Source organism: Suillus paluster, assembly GCF_016628075.1.
Source record: "Suillus paluster strain FC165 chromosome Unknown EDB91scaffold_1, whole genome shotgun sequence".
NCBI lineage: Eukaryota > Fungi > Basidiomycota > Agaricomycetes > Boletales > Suillaceae > Suillus > Suillus paluster.
In genome coordinates, this window is record NW_024537561.1 from 1,272,848 (window position 1) to 1,288,720 (window position 15,873).

Genomic DNA, 15,873 nt, shown 5'->3' on the forward strand with positions numbered 1-15,873 from the left:
TTAAAGCAGGAAATGACACGCAAGCAGCTATATTTTCCGGGTGAACGAGGGGCCAGCATACAATATAAGTATACTCGGCATAACTTCACGATTAAATGCACCAGTGTACCTGGCTGTGGTGCACCACGCATTCGCAGTGATGATTGCCATAATCCGTCAATTAGGTCGTTAGCAGGAGGCCCTGGCGAAGCGGGAAGAAGCTGTTTGCCTAGCACTTTCCCCCGCCTCACGCGTAATCATGTGCGTACACAGCAGTTTGATTTCATAGTGGTCCTATTGTAAAGTTCCGATGGATAGGTTCAGTCAATATGTAACAGGAATAATAGAGTTTATCGCGACAATAATAAACACTAAGCCAAGAAATGATAGACCGGACACACAGCTATATGGATATATAAATGTCGTCAAATTATGGTAGGGGAATCACATCCAATGGTTATCTTTGCGCTCGCATTCAAATCTCCGGAGTACCAGTGTACTGCCCAGGACGCGATTGTTGGGAGAAGACATGAGAGGGTATCGATGGGTTTTGGTAGATGTTAGATGAGGTGGTTAAGACGGTAGGGGAGGGAGGAGAAGTTGGGAAAGTGGTCGGGTCGGCGGGATCCTGTGCAGAAGATGAGTTAACGAATTACTAAATCATTAGAAACATACGTAGAGACGCGGTTGCTGCGTCATTTGGGATTGCATTGGGAACGGATGAGGGTTAGCAGAGTAAACACTTTGAGTATAACCCGGACCTCCACCAATGTCGCTGAACGCGGCCGATGGCGCTTTGGAGGAACGACGGCGTTTGACAAAGAACCACGCCGCAAGGCCTACGATAGCTGCAAGTCCGACGACTCCACCGATAACACCCCCAGCTATAGCTCCAACGTTCGAACTAGATGACTGACGACGACTGACGTAGCTGAAGATCCTGTGGCTGTGGTCGGAGGAGTGGTCAAAGAACCAGACACAGTGGTCGAATGAGTGGCTGTGCCAGTGGATTGTGCTGTGGTCGCGGAAGATTCGGGAGAATCTATAAGAAAGTGAGTGAAAGTGCATCTGCGACGGGAAAAGGTATGCCCGAATGCTAACCTCCATCGGCTTGCGCCAGGGTGGCGTCGAACGTGCCACTCCCGCTGGTCACCTTCAGAAAAGACTTAGATTATGAGAATTTAAAAAATACATGTACTAACGTTCAGGTAAGCCCAATTCGGAACTAGAGTGCCACTTGGAATGTTATATGGGTATCTGCATGTCAAGGGGTTAAAAAAACTTGGAGAATATAAAGAACCTCGCAGACTGACGCTTGTGACAGATAGCTGGGTACCGGCGGCTGAGCAATTGTAGCTCCAGAGACTCCAGCTGCGAGAAAATGAGTATCCCGTGAAGTCGAGCATAATTCGATACGACTCACCTCAGAAACGTGCGGTTCTGACAATCGCCACAAGCGCTAATCAGCGAGTAGACTACGGTACTACATTCGCAAGCGTTGGCTTCTGTGACCTCAGGAGCTGCATAATGGGTACCAGCAGGTAAAGGATAGATTGAGAAGTCTGCACCAAAATTAGTTATGCAAGGCCAAGGCATGCTAAGAAACGAAAAAGGCGTACCTCCACCCCAGCAGACACTCTCGAGGTAGGCAGCAACCGTGCAAGGGTTCTGCTGGAGAGTGTTGTTCATCTGCAGATCACCCAATCATGCATCAGACCCAAATCTTTAAGCTAAATAAAAAGAAATCATTCACCCAATCAAAGCCGGAGACGCATGTCGCATTGGATGTCTGCGCAAAAGCACCTCTGGGTACGATCGCAGCAGCAGCTAGAACCACTATTAACGACCATGCCTTGGTGAGTGGGGACATGATGGGTAAAAGGACGGGGACAAGAACAGAGTTAGCTCGAGAAGCCTTCGAGTTCTAGTAATTAGACCCTTTGTTCCTGATGGCAGTTCGACGCCAAGCTTGAATAAACACAGCTTTTGAGAGCACCCGGCAGGGTCGATAAGTACCTCTCTTATTCCATTCCAAGCGTTATATAGTGCCTGACTTAGAAGAAATTTGGCCCATGACTGGCAACAAACTGGCCATGACCATTTTCTGTGAATGAAAGACTCGTTTTTGGGCGGGATAAAGTCTGCTTGGCATCCGAGCGCTCGAGCCTTTGAATCGGGTCGAACCCGTAATGGCAATGTCATGCAACCATATGTGATGCACGTCAGGTGTGTCAGGGTCGGGACGTTGAGCTCCGTTTGCATCCGCGAATCGTGAGAATATATGACTAAGACTATACAGTTGCCAGCCACCGTGATGTTCCAAAGTTGTCTCCGTCAAGGCATACAGCGCCGACACCATCCTCAAAACTCGCCATGGCCCCCTCGACAACGTGAGTCTGCGAAAGTTTCTGAACGGTTAATAGTTGTTTACACTTTTACCAGGGTTCCTACAGTCTCGGTTCGTCCATCTGCTCGCGATCTACGTATGTCTACTGACTTCTGTCACAGGACATCGAAGTTCCAGAGACCCTCCTTAAAAAGCGCAAGCAAAACGAAAAGGCCCGGGAGGAGCGCCTTGCTGCCGCCACTGCCGCACGTAAGGTTCGTGTTAACCTGTTACTTGGGGCCTTGCTCTACATGTGATGCATACGATTATTTCGACCGAATGGCTAGTGGGATTCGTTCTGCAGTGCCGCCTTCAAATTAACCATCTTTCGGGACTGATTCTTTACAATTGCTCTACTTCCGATCGTATACTGAATTTCGTTTCAGGCAGCAAAGGCAAAGCGTAAGGTGATCTTCAAACGGGCGGAGAGTTATGTCAAGGAGTACTTGTCAAAGGAGAAGGAGGAGATTCGATTGAAGCGCGCTGCACGGACATCTGGTGACTTCTACGTTCCTGCAGAAGCCAAGGTTTACTTCGTCGTCCGTATTCGTGGGTACGTGGAGTGTCTCCCGCGATGATACATTTTTCTCAGATCCGCGTAGTATCAACGAGATCGCACCCAAACCCCGTAAAATCCTACAACTTCTTCGCCTTCTTCAGATCAACAACGGTGTTTTCGTCAAGGTCACGAAAGCTACCCAGCAAATGCTGCGACTGGTTGAGCCCTATATTACATACGGGCAAGTCGACTTTTTTTTTTTTTTTGGAATATGGATGGAGATTGATTGTTTTCCTTAGCGAGCCAAACATTAAGTCCGTCCGTGAACTCATCTACAAGCGCGGTTACGGCAAGGTGAACAAGCAGCGCATTCCCCTGACCAACAACGCCATCATCGAGGAGACACTCGGCAAATATGACATTCTCTCTATAGAGGATCTCGTTCACGAGATCACTACCACCGGCCCCAACTTCAAGCAGGTCAGCACCACCATATCCGAAATATTTTCTTCTGCTGACAAATCGACACAGGCATCTAACTTCCTCTGGCCTTTTAAGTTGTCGAACCCTAATGGTGGCTGGAGGACGCGCAAGTTCAAGCACTTCGTCCAGGGTGGTGACTTTGGTGACCGAGAGGCCAACATTAACAAGCTCATCCGCCAGATGAACTGAGTGTATATGTTATTGCGGTATGACGGGGGGATGGTGGCGAGATGGAGCAGTCGCAAGGTATGCTTGGCATGAATGAAATCCATCATGTTCCTCTATTTTTGCCATGTATGCACTATGAAAACATGGATTTCTTCCGACACTTCAGGATTCATTGACATGATGAGATCGCTTGTATTATTCCATGTCGCTGTAGTAATGCAGGTCAACTCGGTGGCGTCTATGTCCACTCAACTACCATGCATATGGTGATAACGATCATCTGTTCTATTTTCATTCGTCGACTTCCCAGTTCCCGATCCACGAGGATGCTTGACATGATAATACGGTAACGCAGACGGTATGCCTCTGCAAAGAACTGTTCCGCAGAACACCAGCGACGAAACTTCTCGTCAAGTAAACAATATCCTGCAGAATTTGAGGTGCGCTAGCCTTGTGTGACATTCTTGCGCAAGCGAAGCGCCTCATTCCCTCGTCCAGAGGAGAGCACTTTCGCCACTCACGCAACATACAGCGTGCCCCAGCGAGCCTACCCGCGCCTTTGCACGTCCACAACCTCCCAACTCTCCCGATCAGCTTGATCTATCCCTCCGCAGAAGACGGCAGACGGCAAATAGGTGCAAGGCACCATCCTACAAGACCTATTTGGATCGCAGGACCCGATCCACCTCGCAGTTGGACAACCCCTTCATCTCCGAAGATCGCGGAGGCAGACTCAGTAGACAGCAGCTCCCCTTCTTGGCGCGAACACGCCCTTGACTTGGTGTTTTCTGCTGGCGATGCGTCAGTGTTTCCACCGGGTAGCACATCCCTCCGTAGCTTTCGGAAGGACGAGTTCCCCACGCTCGCACTACTATCCCTTCATGTCATCCGCATGGAGTGCAGTGCGTACGAGATGGCTGAAATCATGCCCTATATCCCGCCTCACCTCCGTCGCGTCTTAGTGCGTCACAGCGCCATAAACTATCCCCTCTCTCAGGCGGAGCTGACTGCAATTTGCGGAGAAGAAGGACACGCAGACGGAGAGCTCGTAGTCGTTGGGCCGCATGCTACATTGCGCAGCGATCATTTCTGGCCCATACATTCCTCAAGAGAATCCGTGCCAGAAGAATATGCAGCAGAAGAGTCTACGTGGGACTCCCTTGCACCACAGGGCGAACCTAGTGTGGTCTTCTCCCTTACCTTACTGTCCACACCATCAACCCTCACCTTGAGCAACCTTCCGCCCACAATCACTTGCCTCGCACTCATAAATATCCCCAAACCAGTGTCCCTTCAACGATTACCATCATATTGCCCTCTGGTCTCGCTGTTAGACATGTCTTACAACACTTGGCTCATCTCAGCATCAGGGGAGAAGCTGCTAGAAGAATACCCGTGGACGAAATTGCACTACCTGAAGGTCTTGGGGCTACGAGGGTGTCACGTCACACCAACGCTTCTGTCGCAAGTCAATAGAGGTCGGTGGGATGACATAGACGTCATTCATTGATGATTTGGACTCTGCGTATACAATGTACACGTACATGGACGAACTATACAAGCTCTGGAGCGGAGAAAATATTACAAATTTGCGAAGTCTCCGGTGGGGTATACGAAAGTACAACAGCTTGAGTGGAGCTCGGATGAAATCATACTCGGGCATTAAGGAATAAGCCCAAATCGAAAGGTGGTAAATACTGCATCCCATATTAGATTCCGCAGATACAATATCATTGTAAAACTTACTTCAACAGTCGGTTTCTTCTCATCAGAAGTCGACGCAGTCCTGCTGGCAGGCTTGGGTGGGAGAGTGACTCCCGCGGGTCTCCTGGTAGGAACTTCGGCATGCAGTTCGTTCAAAGCTCCCCAGAGAGAAGAATTATATCGCACGGCAACTTCCAGGTGAGATACAGATAGTAGGTTGTTGTGATCTGAGAAATAGCCCTTAGCATACGATCCTTTTCATGCGAGGAAATATTAAAGGCACTCACGGAGTATTGCGCGGTTGATCTGGTCTGCAACACGTTCTCGTCTTGCCTGGTCAAGATATTTTGACATGGGGCTAATCTCTGGCACCTTGTATGCGAGAAGGCCGCCAACGTTCTCCAGCTCCTTCAAATACGTCGCTCGGTCCTCTGGTTTCCGTAATAGTTCCACCAAGGCATAGAGCTTTTGCGCCCGCAGTATCAACTCGGTTTGATAACGCTCACCAGTCATACGGTCAGGGGCACGGGAGAGATTCATGGGGGGTTCCGGTGTTTCTATGGGTACACCCCGATGGGGTGGAACGTAGGGAAGAGGAATTGTACGGCATGCTTCAATGAAAGCATGAATACGGAGGTTAAGCGATAGGAGAGTCGGGTCCAAGACGGTGCGGGGGGCGGACTCTATACGGTCAGAGGAAGAATTGACGGAAGAGGACGTTTCTGAGTGTGATACACTTGACGAGGCAAGGACGCTGGGGAAATGCTGGTTGAGGAGGGCAGTGGCCTCATCTATTCGCCCCGAGAGAATTTCTGTTCGTATTTCTGGACGGGGAGATTAACATTAAGAAACTTGACAACCGACAAAGTCACTGCACCTTCACGAAGCCGTATTCTCCGAAGACCCTCTTCCGTGAGGTCTACTGAGTTCCCTTGCAACCTTCTGTCGGGCGACATGATTTCGTCTCCGTCCTTGTCGAGGTGTCTCACGGTGGTATCCCTCGCGAATGCCTGCGCAGTCTTGGTGTAACAATTATGGCAGAGGTAATCGAGTACAAAGGCACGCTGCAAGAGAAGAATAGGATCAGTGACAACAAAGAAGACTTCTTGGCGGATCGGGACGCACGAGGTGATCAGGTTGTGGTTCCGCGAATTGCTGGTTGCTAACTGGTGGAGACGGTGATGGGATGCGCAAAGTAGACGCTGGACTCCTAGTGAAAGACATGAAGGACTTCAAGTGACACTGCTTGTAGTAAAGAACAAAAATAAGAAGACAGGGTGCGACAGCACTGGTGGTGACCTGTCACCTGTGCTAGCTAATATATATCTGGATGCTCAGAGACTGATTTATCTTCAACTTATCATTTCTGTATGTGCAGTACATATGTTGGTATGATTAACATTAGAGTATGGGGCGTTATGCAATTACGGTGTTAAGTCGGGCGTGAACCGGAGGTCCGACTCCTGGAGTGCGCTACAACACTTGCACTTCTGCCACCGTAGTATGAACCTGAAAGAGCATCTCCTCCCAACAAACCAGCTTGCTCTTCAGCGAGAGAAGCTCTGTGTACGATAGATGCACCACGACCTCGCCGACGCGGAGGCTTCCCTCGGTAGATGAAGGATTGAGACACAATAGTGACATCAAAGATGAACGTGCCGCCACTTCCAAGTAGGTATCTAGAAGGTCATCAATGAAAGGTGAAATGTATATAAGACAATGAACGTACGGGAGGCTCTCCTTGAAAAATTGAATTGATGCAGGTGGAGGCACTCGTGCCTCAGGAGATGTCAATATCGAGCAGACGTAGAAAAAGTTGCCAAGGAAAGCGAAGACGAAGAGATACATCGAAAGTCCGTCAACAGACTTCCTGGCATACTGGAGAGGCCGATGAGAGGAAAGTATTCCAAACAAGAAGGAAAAAGTAGAACTCACGTTCTTCCATATCTGGGGAAGGCGAGAAGTCAAATACAATGAGGTACACAGCCAGGCAAATATTCGTCCAATGATACGTTCCGCTGAGGGTAGGTCTTCTGATTGAGATCGCAGCTCGTCCTGGTCAAGTGTCGAAGGGAGTTCCACAGTCACAACTTCTGCATCTGATGACGACTCATAGTAGGCCGCGTCCTGCACGGAGGACGCCGTCACTGAATGTGGTATGACAACCTCATCTGCTAGCACTCGCCCTATGCTGTCATTTCTCTCTGCTAAAGATCTGGAGCGAGCGTCGGTTAGAGCTCCAACACTAAACAATGCCCCAAATCCAAGCAAGACCATGCTTGCCGCGCGTCGACTCGCGCGAGAACTGGTCCTATGGCCACTCGCCGCACGCGAGCCGGCTTGCCCAACCTCAACCTCAACCTCGTCCGCATCTGCCGCACGCTGCTCCGGACGACCCCGGGCAAATGCCGCGAACTCGCGCTGAGGTGACGTTATTTGCAATGATTTGGGAACCGCAGATAGGTGATCGCGACGTTCTTGGCTCCATGAAACACGTTTGCGCCCAGAGTGAAAACTTTCTGAGAGTGCTGACAAGACCGCATCATCGACCTCATCTTGCGCTTCTTCAGATACTTGGGGTGTTGTGTCATGAAGCGGTTGGTCGACGGGATGCTTCCGTGAGACACGATGTTCGGGATGCGCTTCGGGAAATGCAACTAATGCTGCGGCTGCGGCAACATTACCCGCGACTGCGGATAAGGTGCGATAGTGGGATGCGTCTATTGAGAGTCGACGAGCAGTGGAAAGAGTTCGTGACCGCGTGCGTCCGTACACCTCGGATGGTATTGCTGGCCCTCCACCATAGTAAAAGTATTGAGCCAGCAACGAACAATCCACTATGCAAAAGTAGGTCGCAAGGTAAGTCTGGAAAGCAAGTCACTATATGAAAGCACGATATCGATGTCAGTAGCCTACCTGGAAAGGAAGTTGGTGGGTGAGCAGACAGCCAATTAAATTTGAAAAGTCGCCTATGCAGAGAATGCGACGTCAGTGAAAGGCGAATTAATCGATAAGGATGGGCCGCACCAAGTAGCCAGTTACACAAGAACGGTAGAGCAAGGCCCTCACACGACTGCCGTTTGTGGTTTTCTATAACTTGACTACGATGGCGAATATGGCGCAATTCGTCGTCAGTTTACGAGGTGTAACATAATAAAGACTGAGCGCTGAGCACTGATTACTCACGGAAATTGGGCACCGAGCCAACACGCGATAGAAGTATATCCGAGCAACTCGCTGAATGTCGCTGAAAGGAACATCCTCAGTATTGCCCTCGTAGGATGAAGAGGCTAAGTAGAGTGGGGTCGAGCGCCTTGGATTGCTTCCAATTGGTTCACACACACACTGGTGCGTGGCAGAACATCCAAACCGTCTTGTTCGGTCGTGGGCGGCAGCCTAACTTATACTTCGAGACAAGCCTGTGTATAATCCACCTCTACCGTTTCAGTAACTCTCCGATATCCGACAAGGTGCGCTGGCAGAGTGTGATTTAAATATCTTTAAGCTTATAACCTTTATACACCTGCAGGCGCACTAGTACTAACGTGGGCGCTGGACCGAGTATCAGACGGTAAGTACTGAATCTACGCTCTTTCACCACAGTCCCATGCATATCGCATCAGTTGCCAAGTGTCAGCATCTGATAAAGGTTCAAAATCACTACCCGCGGATACCTGCGGATACCTGAGTTTAGCAAGACCTCTGACCCGTACCCGTGCGGATGGAACCATCCAAGTTACCCACCATCCATACCATCCGTCCCACGTTCCGTCAGCGGGTGGTACCCGGGTGGATATCCGCGTAACGCCTACCCGTGTCACACCCTAAATACTTCTGCCTCGGGAACTCTCGAGGACGAATACTAGTCGCTCCATGGCCGCCTCCCCGGAAATCCGCCCATCTGGCTCATATGAACCAACCACTGCAGACATTCTCTTAGTCAAACGATACTTCCAGTTATCTTCAATCCCACTTCCAGATGAACTCATCGATGACATTATCGATGCTGCGTCCTATTGGGCGCACACCTCTGTAACAGTTAATCGCACTGTTCGCACAATTGCCCACGGCACCTCCATCAAGTGCGGCCGAGACATGATGTACATACGTACATTACCTCTTGCAGTGTACGGTGCAGAAGGAGACTTCGTACTCAACCAGGAGAACTTGGAAGGAGGCGAGCTTGTCCTCGGCGGGCTACCTCCAACCGAGTCAAATTGGGTAGCGCCTGCGCGTGTCAAACCTTTTCGAAAGATCGAGTTCCAGCTTTGGAGTCATGACCAAGGCTGGGTTACTGATCATCGCAGTCGTCGAGCAACGTATGAAGGCTCTTTCTCCTGGTTCGATGCCAGTGTGGAAAGACTTGACTCCACTTCATATCTCACGGAAAGCATCGAGTGGCCCTCTTCACTCTTCTTTACCGCAGTTGATGCAGCAAATCTACCATACGACGCCACATATGCTTGTCCCGCTGACGTACCATCATTCGATGATCTGAAAGTCTTTCCACCCCCTGGAGCCCCCTTTAGTACCGCTAATCCAGTTTCCTTCGGTCCCAAATCTATCAAATTTACTCGAAAGGATGTCGAGCGTCCATTCTTACCTTCTCCTACGACACTCCAGAAAAATATCGTCGCGGAAAGTCTTACAACACACCATATCGTCACTTGGACGGACCTCGACAATGTCAAAGAGCGTTCCCCCGAAGCGATGGCGGCGGAGAGTGCGGGACAGGGATGGAAATCATACGATGGTAGATTTGTACGTGACTTGCAGGTCGGAGACTGCATTACTTTGTGGATGAGGGCTCGGTTTCAAGGATGGAGTATGAATGCTGAGAAGGCAAAGATAACAGTCTATTGGGCAGTATAGGCTAAGTGTCGAGATATGTGGACAAACAACCTCTTGCATATGTCTGTGCATTTGATGCTTATAGTCTTCTACCACGTCCATGGGATTTCGGTTCAAAGGGTTTACAGATATAGACCATTAGCAGAGCCAATGTTATCTAGACTTCAGCGAGGGAGGGGGTGCAACTACATATGCTAGTTTATATTCCCTCGCCCAGTGCGAGAGTGCATGACGCGTACAAACCTTGTAGCAACTCTCATTGCTTAATCCATCCCCTACACTGTTCGGCGCCACATCTGCATAAGAGCGCGGTGGGTGACATCTTTTGCTTTTGCTTGGTAGTGCCTGCAGCTATTTCTTCGGCAGCGCTTGGTTCATAATCAATATTGAGCTCCTCTCCGGCAGGTATGTCTCGAGAAGCGACGAACGCCACGTAAGGCATATTTACCTACAACCAAGGTCTCGAGCGCCAACAAAGATTCTAGGCCATAAGCAATTACCTCTCGAATGGTGTCAAAGACGACACAATAGACCTTCATATTAGGGGCGCATGAGTGACTGCACGTCAGGTTAGCTCTTCAGAGGCTATCAGGCAGAGCATTTCGACTCACTTAACGAAGCGGGTCCAGTTGCCTAGACATAAAATGTGATCAAATTCGAGTACATCAAAGGAATGCTGGTGGGCATACCGTAATCATAAGAATCAACCGAAAATTTATCTCCTGGATTGTGTTGACCACGGATCTCTGTGCCATCAAGATCGAAAACATAACCAATGTGCTCCGGAGGAAGGTTGTCTACATCTTCCCGCCGTCTGTGAAGCTAAGTGAGGACCCGCGGAAGCAAGGGTGGAAGAACTAACACCAGTGTCCTACAACAAAAACCTCAGTAGATAGATGAGATGGCATAGGCATGCAAACCCTGTATATATTCCCAAGACCTTTCCTCTTGGTAGTGCAACACGACAGCGAGCACCCCAACCGCACTGCTTTGTTTTGAAAATCTCGATTGGGACATCACGAGGCTTCTGAGCAACGCGGTTACCGCACGTTAGACTGCATCTACAGAGCTGTAGCGAGTTTAGCGTGACAGATGTGTCGCCTTAGATGAAGCTGTACCTTGTTGCACTCGATCACTTCAGCTCCTTGCGGCGCACGAAATGCGAAAAGTCCCTGCACAAGTCGTCAATATGTACCTGCGACAGAGAGAAGTACTTACCCCGCTATATGCGAATAACTTATGGCCCCTCTCATTCGTGATTTCTGATTCTGTCTGACAGTCGCATTGAGATGCTCTGTCACACTTTTTGCAGACACATGCAAGGAAAGCCCCTGTATCCACGTCAAAAATTGTCTGGAGACCAAGATTTTCACTAGTTCATAGGATGAAATGGGTCCAAAATATGAGAGATCAGATGACATACAAATGATATTTTCTCTCCATGTATTTAAACTTGTGCAGTTGCTGCCCAATCTCGGCATCTGTGATCTCGTCGGAGATGCGTACAGATTCAGCACCAGCCTCCTTTGCTGCTTGGTTCCAGTTACTCTGTAAGCGTGCTCGCCCGCGCCTGCGACATCTTAATAAGATAGACCTGTAAGGGCACAACATGAAACTCACAAAGGCTTCATGGGACGGACAAATATAATATCGCCCTTCACGTCTGATTGCGGAGTTTTCGGTAGCCCCACTGACGTGCTGGCCTGAGCAGGCTGTTTGACAGAGTGACCTATGGCTATATTCTTGGAACCTTCTGCGACATCTTTGGATATACCTACTGCCCCTGGGAGACTCTACTGAGCTTGTAGACAACTTGAAATCGAACGTCAAAGAGCGAAATGCGTCATCCCCTATGGAAGGTGAAATTCTTCTTTTAGATGAAGATCGGGTACCCAAAGGAGTTAGTCCACGGGTGCGTTTGACCGAGGACGAACGTGGTACATCAGACGATGTGCTAGAACGTGGGGTACCTCGACGAACACGTAGGCGGGACGCCGCATTACCGTCTTTAGCATCGGGCTCATCCGTGTTTCTGCAGGCAAGCTTCTATTTCTTTGTCCCAATCTGCTGCTGAGAGATCGCCAGGCCGTTCGCGCTTCTTCTTCTCCTCGTATGCCTGCGCGCGTAGGGAAGTGAAACGCTTATGTACTGCGTCGTCTGGCCAGGCTACTTCCATGTCTAGACTGTCCTGGGCGAGCGCATTGCGCTTGCGACGCTGAGTTCCTTTTCCAGCGGTTGACCAAATCAATGCGATCTGGTATATCGGATTGCCAAGTCGTGTTTGTGCCATCCTTTCGCGACCAGTTCCCCCATCTCACCTAATGATGTTAGGCACAAACCAAGTACAGATTCCTAGTTAAGTTACCTACTTCATATCTAGCAAACTCATGAATGCGGGCCCTTCGATGAGATTCAAGTGGAGCTTACTTTAAAGTACCATCAGGATCAACCTCTTCACCTACGATTCCCTTGATTGGCCACTCTCCATTCTCATTCCCACCTTCCGCATCGCTCCAACTTTCCTGTGGAGAGGGAGACCGTTTCCACATATCCATCATGCACACTCAAGACAGCGTTGAGAATGTGGTGGCGGAAGCAAATCATAATGAACGCGTTGTTTGCTCAGATGATTGTCTAGTCATGTGACCGCTTAATCTACGCGTCACACGCGTCTTGATGACTTGACTTGGAGCTTAGACCCTTGGTCTTTCTTCACTTTCATCCTACATGTTTATGCTGCGGCGCACTCCAACGACCTCAGACGGGAAATCTGTGGATAGGTTACAAGAGAGCACACGCGTAAATAAGCCATTCAAACCCCCGACGCTTGTCAATGCTTCCGAGCGCGTCCAGCCTCAGCGAAAGCGCAAACGAGTCTCTTATAAAGATGCGGCGGGTGACGAGAACGACAGTGACGACGACGACGCGAGAACGAAGAAAAAGAAGAAGGGAGACAAGGACGGGACTTATAACAACCAGGAAGAGTTGAAAGCTGCTATCAAGACCTATCCGGTGTACAAACCCAAACCATTCGATACGCTGCGCAGGTTCTCAATGCCAACTATGACGAACAAAAGTGGGGAGAAGGTACACATTCTACCTACGAACGTATCTCTGGGGTTTCGTCCACTGGCCAAGATCATTCCTCGCCCGTTACATGACCCCATGGAGGATCATGCCATTGTCCTCTACGACCCTACGATCGACGACCGCGAAACCGACGAAGAAAAGAAGGAACGGGAGAAGGAGGAAGCTAAAGAAAGGGCAGCCAAGGAAGCACAAGAGAAAACAGCAGGGATGTACAATCCGCACAAGAGTCTGCGGACGCTCCTGGGCGAAGGCAAGGACAAGAAAGAGAAGGCACAGAAAGTCCCTGTAGTAATTGACCCTAGACTCGCAAAGGTCCTACGTCCACATCAGGTTGAAGGTGTTAAGGTGGATATTTCCGTATGGCGTGCTTTTCCTGTACTCATCCTAACATGCAGTTCTTGTACAAATGTACGACCGGCATGATGGTGGACAACCAGTATGGCTGCATCATGGCCGATGAAATGGGTCTCGGCAAGACCCTACAATGCATCGCGTTGTTATGGACGTTGATTAAGCAATCTCCTCACCCAGGTAAGCCCACGATAGAGAAGTGCATTATAGCCTGTCCTTCTAGTTTGGTGAAGAATTGGGCGAATGAACTTGGTGTGTTGTTTCTCTATCAGTCCTTTCGAGACACCCCTCATCTTCTCTCAGTCAAGTGGCTAGGAAAAGATGCCATTTCAGAGCTTGCAGTGGATGGTAAAGGTGGCAGAGGCGAACTCCATGGGAAGGTTGTTCGGTGGGTGGAAGCAAAGGGTCGGAATGTTACACAGCCAGGTTTGCCGTTCACCTTAATGGTGGATGCCTGAAGTTCATGTTTCTCTCAGTGATGATTGTTTCATACGAAACCCTTCGTACTCTTACCGCACATCTGGCCAACTGTAGCATTGGCCTCCTGCTCTGCGATGAGGGCCACAGGCTGAAGAACTCTGGTAAGCTCACGCTTCCACGGAGCTTAATTGGAGCACTATTAATAAGGTGTCTTGTTTCAGGCAATCAGACATTCCAAGCCTTGAATTCGCTTAATGTCAAGAGACGAGTCATTCTTACCGGAACACCCATCCAGAATGATCTCTCGGAATATTTCTCCCTCCTCAACTTCGCAAACCCTGACTTCCTCGGCTCCCGAGATGATTTCCGTAAAAACTTCGAGAACGCTATTATTCGTGGCCGCGACGCGAGTGCCAGTGCAGAAGTCCAAGCTCAGTGCGAGAAGAAACTCAAGGAACTCGGTGGCCTTGTCACTAAATTCATCATTCGGCGGACAAATGACCTATTGTCTAAGTACCGTGAGTTGATACCTGTGGTGCTTTTGCGAATTCTTACTTCAATCATTATTTAGTACCGGTCAAGTACGAGCACGTCGTCTTCTGCGGCCTGTCTGACTTTCAGCTTTCCTTGTACCGCCTTTTCATCTCCTCACCCGATATCAAAGGCGTTGCTTCGCGGTACAGATTCCCAACCACTAAAGGCAATCAATATCCTCAAGAAGCTGTGCAACCATCCTGAGCTGCTCAACCTCCCCTCCGACCTCCATGGTTCTGAGCAGCTTCTACCCGAAGGCTTTGGTGGTGCGGGGGCTACAGGGCGGGACAAAGGCAAGAACCAGACGGTGCGATGTGACTGGGGAGGAAAATTCGTCGTTCTCGAGCGGTTCTTGCATCGGATCAAAACGACTACCAATGATAAAATTGTGCTCATTAGCAATTATACACAGACGCTCGACTTATTCGAGAAGCTATGTCGAAGCAAAAAGTGAGTGTATGATGTTTGACGGTACTTCTGACTTATGTTGACGGAATGAATTTAATCAGGTACGCCTTCTTTCGCCTTGATGGGACCATGACAATTACCAAGCGCCAGAAGCTGGTCGATCAGTTCAATGATCCTAATGGGAAGGAATTTATTTTCCTGCTAAGTAGCAAAGCGGGAGGATGTGGTATCAATCTTATAGGCGCCAACAGACTGATCCTTTTTGACCCTGGTTAGCACGTTCGATATACTCGTTAACTCAAACTGACAGGATCTGGTAGACTGGAACCCCGCCGCTGATCAGCAGGCTCTCGCGCGTGTATGGCGCGACGGCCAGAAGAAAGAGTGTAAGCCTGGCAAGCCTGTCTGTTTCAAAGCATCATTGACGAGGATTATGATAGGCTTCGTTTATCGCTTTATCTCGACGGGAACGATCGAAGAGAAGATATTCCAACGTCAAGCATCAAAGCAAGCTCTATCTTCTGCTGTCGTTGATGAGAAGGAAGACGCCGAACGGCATTTCTCGGTCGAGTCCCTTAGGCAGCTGTTCACATTCAACGAGACCACGAATTGCGATACTCACGATACCTTCAAATGCAAACGCTGCAAGGACGGAAAACAAGTTATAAAGTCACCTGCGTTGTTGTACGGGGACGCTAGCACGTAAGTCTGCCTCTTGGAAATGGATACACACCTCCTAACTTTCGTGGACAGGTGGAACCACTATACCAACGAGGAGCTAAAGAGTAATCATGACGACCTACTCCGAGCTGAAGTGGGCTTGGCTGAGATCTCTTTCGTTTTCCAATACATCAGTCACTAGAAGATACCAGGATTCTTATGGTTGTTTTTGGCCGCATTGGTGGCCATGGACGTTCGTTGCTCACCATTTGTAACACTACTTCGCACCACACATGATCATGATACTTCAAGAGAATAAAATTACAACTGTACTAGTGAA

General features: G+C 49.4%; 8 protein-coding genes across 8 annotated transcripts; 4 read left to right on the forward strand and 4 right to left on the reverse strand.

The window, feature by feature from the left end:
- Positions 1–368: 368 nt before the first annotated feature.
- EDB91DRAFT_1261638 (uncharacterized protein) lies at positions 369–1,849 on the reverse strand (the record flags this gene model as incomplete). Its single annotated transcript, XM_041324417.1, has 8 exons — positions 369–607; positions 655–883; positions 907–1,021; positions 1,081–1,132; positions 1,182–1,236; positions 1,403–1,541; positions 1,599–1,668; positions 1,733–1,849. 8 exons carry the CDS (start codon positions 1,847–1,849, stop codon positions 455–457), a joined length of 930 nt encoding a protein of 309 aa, XP_041184495.1. The 3' UTR covers positions 369–454.
- A 503-nt stretch (positions 1,850–2,352) lies between these two features.
- Positions 2,353–3,536, forward strand: EDB91DRAFT_1233429 (60S ribosomal protein L7; the record flags this gene model as incomplete). Its single annotated transcript, XM_041321098.1, has 7 exons — positions 2,353–2,369; positions 2,422–2,437; positions 2,488–2,580; positions 2,752–2,918; positions 2,968–3,105; positions 3,164–3,344; positions 3,396–3,536. The coding sequence occupies 7 exons, from the start codon at positions 2,353–2,355 to the stop codon at positions 3,534–3,536; spliced, it is 753 nt and encodes a 250-aa protein (XP_041184496.1).
- A 339-nt stretch (positions 3,537–3,875) lies between these two features.
- EDB91DRAFT_1241723 (uncharacterized protein) lies at positions 3,876–5,025 on the forward strand (the record flags this gene model as incomplete). The annotated part of the gene is made up of 2 exons (XM_041322112.1): positions 3,876–3,955; positions 4,014–5,025. The coding sequence occupies 2 exons, from the start codon at positions 3,876–3,878 to the stop codon at positions 5,023–5,025; spliced, it is 1,092 nt and encodes a 363-aa protein (XP_041184497.1).
- A 152-nt stretch (positions 5,026–5,177) lies between these two features.
- EDB91DRAFT_1041992 (PQ loop repeat-domain-containing protein) lies at positions 5,178–8,479 on the reverse strand (the record flags this gene model as incomplete). Its single annotated transcript, XM_041312966.1, has 10 exons — positions 5,178–5,446; positions 5,507–6,043; positions 6,097–6,283; positions 6,345–6,421; positions 6,669–6,898; positions 6,949–7,097; positions 7,155–8,084; positions 8,136–8,188; positions 8,247–8,320; positions 8,406–8,479. 10 exons carry the CDS (start codon positions 8,477–8,479, stop codon positions 5,178–5,180), a joined length of 2,580 nt encoding a protein of 859 aa, XP_041184498.1.
- Positions 8,480–9,092: 613 nt separating this feature from the next.
- Positions 9,093–10,091, forward strand: EDB91DRAFT_1041321 (uncharacterized protein; the record flags this gene model as incomplete). The annotated part of the gene is made up of 2 exons (XM_041312916.1): positions 9,093–9,644; positions 9,801–10,091. 2 exons carry the CDS (start codon positions 9,093–9,095, stop codon positions 10,089–10,091), a joined length of 843 nt encoding a protein of 280 aa, XP_041184499.1.
- A 235-nt stretch (positions 10,092–10,326) lies between these two features.
- Positions 10,327–11,832, reverse strand: EDB91DRAFT_1241727 (SET domain-containing protein; the record flags this gene model as incomplete). Its single annotated transcript, XM_041322113.1, has 11 exons — positions 10,327–10,518; positions 10,571–10,628; positions 10,682–10,703; positions 10,760–10,884; positions 10,933–10,941; positions 10,991–11,139; positions 11,189–11,242; positions 11,289–11,442; positions 11,494–11,640; positions 11,691–11,782; positions 11,821–11,832. 11 exons carry the CDS (start codon positions 11,830–11,832, stop codon positions 10,327–10,329), a joined length of 1,014 nt encoding a protein of 337 aa, XP_041184500.1.
- EDB91DRAFT_29956 (uncharacterized protein) lies at positions 11,762–12,673 on the reverse strand. The gene is made up of 3 exons (XM_041326766.1): positions 12,498–12,673; positions 12,436–12,446; positions 11,762–12,383 (listed from the first exon to the last, which is right to left on the reverse strand). The coding sequence occupies exons 1-3, from the start codon at positions 12,626–12,628 to the stop codon at positions 12,091–12,093; spliced, it is 435 nt and encodes a 144-aa protein (XP_041184501.1). The 5' UTR covers positions 12,629–12,673; the 3' UTR covers positions 11,762–12,090.
- A 53-nt stretch (positions 12,674–12,726) lies between these two features.
- EDB91DRAFT_1093862 (DNA repair protein, SNF2 family) lies at positions 12,727–15,800 on the forward strand. Its single transcript, XM_041316841.1, has 11 exons — positions 12,727–13,505; positions 13,556–13,763; positions 13,815–13,937; positions 13,988–14,092; positions 14,153–14,449; positions 14,503–14,597; positions 14,632–14,915; positions 14,975–15,144; positions 15,194–15,259; positions 15,314–15,575; positions 15,627–15,800. The coding sequence occupies exons 1-11, from the start codon at positions 12,798–12,800 to the stop codon at positions 15,733–15,735; spliced, it is 2,427 nt and encodes an 808-aa protein (XP_041184502.1). The 5' UTR covers positions 12,727–12,797; the 3' UTR covers positions 15,736–15,800.
- Positions 15,801–15,873: the final 73 nt, after the last annotated feature.